The sequence below is a fragment of the Rana temporaria genome, chromosome 10, assembly GCF_905171775.1.
Source record: "Rana temporaria chromosome 10, aRanTem1.1, whole genome shotgun sequence".
Lineage (NCBI taxonomy): Eukaryota > Metazoa > Chordata > Amphibia > Anura > Ranidae > Rana > Rana temporaria.
In genome coordinates, this window is record NC_053498.1 from 148,575,159 (window position 1) to 148,580,882 (window position 5,724).

At 44.1% G+C, this 5,724-nt stretch overlaps 1 protein-coding gene across 1 annotated transcript in view; it reads left to right on the forward strand.

Annotated features, from left to right (window-relative positions):
• The window catches only part of LOC120915748 (uromodulin-like), a 52,291-nt gene extending 48,185 nt beyond the window's left edge, over positions 1-4,106 (forward strand). The window contains exons 9-10 of the mRNA XM_040326520.1: positions 611-643; positions 3,693-4,106. Coding sequence (XP_040182454.1) covers positions 611-643; positions 3,693-3,757 — 98 coding nt within the window. The 3' untranslated portion in view covers positions 3,758-4,106. The remainder of the gene's footprint in view (positions 1-610; positions 644-3,692) is intronic.
• Positions 4,107-5,724: the final 1,618 nt, after the last annotated feature.

Consider the following 5,724-nt stretch of genomic DNA (forward strand, 5'->3'; position numbering starts at 1 on the left):
TCCCTTTTTTTTTGCATTACACCTGTTAGGGTCCCGATGGTCCCCAGGGAGCCTTACAGGCCTGGCCGGCCCCCCTCCTGGTTCTTTTATTTATTTATTTATTTTTTGCATTACACCTGGCCCCCCCTACCCAGCTGGCCCCCCTCCCGTTTTTTTGTAATACATTTTTTTTGCATTACACCTTGTCAGGTCCCGATGGTCCCCAGGGCCCCTTACAGGCCCGGCCGGCCCCCCCTCCTGGTTCCTTTTTTTTTTTTGCATTACACCTGTAAGGGTCCAGATGGTCCCCAGGGCCTCTTACAGGCCCGGCTGGCCCCCCTCCCGGTTCCTTTTTTTCCCATTACACCTATAAGGGGCCCGATGGTCCCCAGGGCCCTTTACAGGCCTTGCTGGCCCCCCTCTCATTTTTTTTATTTTTATTTTTTCTTGCATTACACTTGTAAGGGGCCCAATTTTTTTTTGTAATCATTTTTTTTGCATTACACCTGTAAGGGTCTCAATGGTCCCCAGGGCCCCCTCCTGGCGCGACCGCTACACAATTATTTCAGCCTATAGTGAAGTCTGGTTGAGGTCTCAAATTAACATACATATGTATATTTTTTATTTCCAGCTGATGGCGCTTTTGAAATCAGTTCTGCAAGCAGTAAGTAAACTCTTACTTTTAATGGTTCAAAGTTACATAGTTACATAGTAGGTGAGGTTGAAAAAAGACACAAGTCCATTAAGTATAACCTCTGTGTGTGATTATATGTCAGTATTACATTGTATATCCCTGTATGTTGTGGTCGTTCAGGTGATTATCTAAAAAATTTTTTTAAACTATCGATGCCCCTCCCCCGCTGAGACCACCGCCTGTGGAAGGGAATTCCACATCCTTGCTGCTCTTACCGTGAAGAACCCTCTACGTTGTTTAACATTAAACCTCTTTTTTCTTCTAATTTTAATGAGTGGCCACGTGTCTTGTTAAACTCCCTTCTGCGTGTTAACATGTTTAGCCCCTTTACAGCAACAATACCCTTATATGTGGGGGCAGGGCAGGTGGACCTCAACATCCACACCCTGCATATGTGTCACTGTCTTGTTGTGGAGAGCGCTCCACCTGCGGTTCCAAAACTGGGACGTTTAGGAATTGGTAGATGTAACGGTCACGGGTTAACGCCGTTACGATATTCAACGTATCGACACTCTACAATCCAGCAGACAGGACCCATTGGATTTTCCCCAGAATAACGAGACACAGCTCTGTTCTCTGGCTCCAAACAGACAGATCTGTTAATGGTAAAACTCAGGCTTTTATACAGTTAGAAGCCCCAAGAAACAATGGCTTAACTCCACCCACAACATGACACAATGGGTGCTCAATACACATTGCTTTAGATAATGACATTCAGATAATCTACATGAACTAATTACTAGTCATTTACCCAGACGTTCTGACTCCGCGATAAGCTATTCTCACCTGATACCCAATCCACATTCCTTTGTAGACGTAAGTCTGACCTTTAGAGGGTGCTAAGTCACAACACATATTATCATCAATAGAACTTCACACAATGAAAGGTTCTTGAGAGGCAGACTTAATTAGCACAATAGACTGCAATCACAGCAAGCTTTTATCACTACAGCCAGGTAGACTTAATTAGCACCTCAACAGTCTATGTACCACATTGAATGAGACACTCTCCTATTGACCTGTTGGGGTCAGAATTAACAACTTGTAATATTTCAAGATATCCTGCAATACATGAATCATCATTACTGTCCCATCTCATGTAATTCATGATATAATTTCTCAGTCATCCTATGCCCCTATTGGACATAGGATGACCCTAGACACAAGAGTCATTGGTGAAGCTGACACAGGAGTACCCTGCATCCTTCAAGAGCCTCTGGGGGAGACTCAGATAGAGATACGACGGCGTATCTCCTGATACGCCGTCGTATCTCTGAGATCCGACGGTCGGATCTATGCGTCTGATTCATAGAATCAGTTAGGCATAGATCTCCCTTAGATCCGACAGGTGTAAGTGACTTACACCGTCGGATCTTAGGCTGCAATCTCCCGCCGGCCGCTAGGTGGCGCTTCCATTTGTATACGCAACAAATATGCAAATGAGGTGATCCGCCGATTCAGAAACGAACGCCCGCCCGTCGCTATTTTTTTACGTCGTTTGCGTTCGGCATTTTCTGGCGGATAGTTACCCCTGCTATATGCGGCGTATCCTATGTTAAGTATGGCCGTCGTTCCCGCGCCGAGTTTTGAGTTTTTGCGTAAGTCGGTCGCGAATACGCATGGACGTAATTTACATTCACGATGAAACCAATGACGTCCTAGCGACATCATTGGGAGCAATGCACGCCGGGAAAATTTGCGTACGGCGCATGTGCAGTTAAATCGGCGTGGGGACGCGCCTGATTTAAATACTACACTCCCCCTAGCCACGGAATTTGAATTCCGCCGGGGGATTTACGATACGCCGCCGCAAGTTTTGAGGTAAGTGCTTTCTGAATACAGCACTAGCCTCTCAAACTTGCGCCGGCGGATCGTAAATCAGATAGATTATGCGGATCTAAAGATCCGCTAATCTATCTGAATCTACCCCTCTGGGTCCCACGGGCCATACCGTTACAGTAGAATGGGCTCCTGGTGACATCAGCACTGTATGGCAAAACACTGTGCCTCACGATCGGGAGCCCCTCCTACCGGCCTTGGGGGTTGGCTCACCAAATATCCAAAAGATTGGGATAGTTGGGCTAGCATGGGGCACCAACATCTGGAATCAAGAATCAAAGTCTAAGAAATTGATGTTTACGGTGTCCAGACTCAACACAAAGCAGTTAAAAATGAAACAATTATTACAAAATCATATTAAAATGTCATACATATAAAAAAAAAAAACAATAGACGTGAAAATCTATTTCTCATGCCGCGTACACACGATCGGAAATTCCGACAAGAAAACCGTAGAAGAAAAACGGAATGTCGACTCAAACTTGTGTTGCATACACACAATCACACATTCCGGCCGTCAAGAACACGGTGACGTACAACGACCCGAGATCAATGAAGTTCAATAGGCCGTTCGTGTTTTTTTTTCACGTCGGAATTGCATAGAGACGAACAAAATTTCCAATAGGAACTTTTTCCGTCGGAAAAATAGAGAACCCGCTCTCAATCCGTTGGAGCCTACACACGGTCGGAATTTCCGAACCAAAAGCTCACATCGGACTTTTCTTGTCAGATTTTCCAACTGTGTCTTTTTAATACAAAGGGGTTAAAGCTAAATTCCAGGAAAACATCGAAATATACAAATTAAAAATACACTACGCCGTCGTAACTTACGGCGCAAATTCTTTCTGGATTCAAACCAAAGCCAGGTAAGTTACGGCGGCGTAGCGTATCTCAGATACGCTGCGCCGGTGCAGATCTTTGAGGATCTGCCCCATTATGTCATAGTGTTATCAGCGCTGGAAGAAGCTAGAGAGAGACGGTCTGAAGGCAAACAGTAAATATCTCCAGTGATGCCCCATTCTAATTTTATCCATAAATGTAAAACAATATGAAAATCTTTTATAAAACTTGTCTGATCATCAGATTGCCTATAATCAATGAAAACTTAGAACTGAACAGAAGATCTTCCATAGGAAGATGAAGCGGCTCCATTCCTAATATCTCCTGTGTGTTGTTCCAGGTTCCTCCATGCCTTGGACTTTGTCTGCTCTGATCTTCTCCTGGATCTTGATGAAACTGATGTAATCCCTCCGAGAACCGACCATCCCGACACCATGAGACTTTGTCATATCCTCGCCCCCAATGCTCTCAGCAGAGAGAAGTTATGAAGGAATCTTGTATCTAATTATTTTTCTGTGGACGGTGTTGGCTGCATCATATATAACGCTTCCTAAGATCACCTTCCTGCGGGGCGTCCCGATTATCTCTCATTTTATAAAGTGCTTTTTTGGCTTAGAGGTGCCTGTTTTATACCTGAGCAATATATATTATTGTATTTATTTTGGGGTAATGGAGTAGAAAACATATCGATATTTTGTATCACTGGAGAGCGCACCCTGTACTTCTTTTACATATAATAAACTGCAACGCAATAGAATTCTGAGTGTTTCTTTGCTTTTATATTCACTCATTACAGGTGCTATGCTTTGGAAAACGTGCATCATATCCAACACCCCCCCCCCCCCACTCAAAAAATATATATACATTGCACCTCACTGGCCCTAATGCCCCGTACACACGAGCGGTTTTCTAGTCGAAAAAAAAAACCCGATGGTTTTCCCAACGGAATTCCTCTCGAGCCTGCCTTGCATACACACGGGTCACACAAAAGTTTGGTGAACTTTTGTCCGTCAAGAACGCGGTGACGTACAACATTACGACGAGCCGAGAAAATTAAGTTCTATGCTTCTGAGCATGCGTCGACTTGATTCCAAGGATAAGCGTTTTTTTTTTGCACCTTGAAATTGCATACAGACTGAGGGGCAGATCCACAGAGATCTGCACCCGCGCAGCGTATCAGAGATACGCTACGCCGCCGTAACTTACTTGTCCTTGGTTCAAATCAATAAAGATTTTGCGCCATAAGTTACGGCGGCGTAGTCTATCTCTGGCGGCGTAGCGGCGCGTAATTCAAATCGGCGATTAGGGGGCGTGTTTCATTTAAATGAAGCGCGTCCCCGCGCCGAATGAACTGCGCATGCCTCGTCCCTAAATTTCACGCCGTGCATTGCGCAAAATGACGTCGCCAGGACGTCATTTTTTTTAACATAGACGTGAATTACGTCCATCCCGATTCACGGAGGACTTACGCAAGCAAAAAAAAAAATTCAAAATAAACGCGGGAAACGACGGCCATACTTAACATGGCAGGTCTAACTATACGCCGCGAAACAGCAGCTTTAACTATACGCCGGAAAAAGCCGACTAGAGACGACGTAAAAGAATGCGACGGCCACTCGTACGTTCGTGGATCGTCGGAAATAGCTAATTTGCATACTAGACTGATCCGAATTTGAATCGTTCCGAAAAAAGTTATTAAATTATAAAAGCAATAAACTAAGTAAAACTAAACAAAATGAATTCTGGATCGAATCAATAAAATGAAATTAGTAACATAAGGAATCTCTCCGCAGCGAAGCTCATTTTTCTGTTCTGTCTATTAAAAGTTATTGAGCATTTTTAATATTTCACTTTAAACATTAATAAAATTGCAACCCACCAAACTGTATATACAGAATATGTATATTTGCATTGGTATACATCCTCCAGGACAGTGCCCAGCTCACCACGCCCGTTGTTTGGCAATCCCTTGGCCCAATCACTTTGGAAAGGATCAGAATTGATTTTAAAAGATTAGTGCACCTCTGCATAATTTTCCCAAATAGGTCCCAAATGCATTACATTGTCATTCACACATAAGAATACTCTGCTTTGCAAATAAATACTAAAGTTTTTTAGCTTCTCATATTATTGTCCTCCCCTTTCCATCCTGCAGATGGCAGCACATACCCGAGGTTCGATGTATGGAGTTAGAAACTCGAGGAGCACCTCCAGGTTTCTTCCCTAGTCACACACGCACAGACTACTCTATCTCGCAGTTTAGCATTCTGCAAGAGTGAAAGCCAATGGACTGGATATGTGGGTAGAGACAGGGCCGTCTTAATAGCATCATGGGCCCCTGGGCAAAGAAATGCTCTGGGGCCCCTACAATG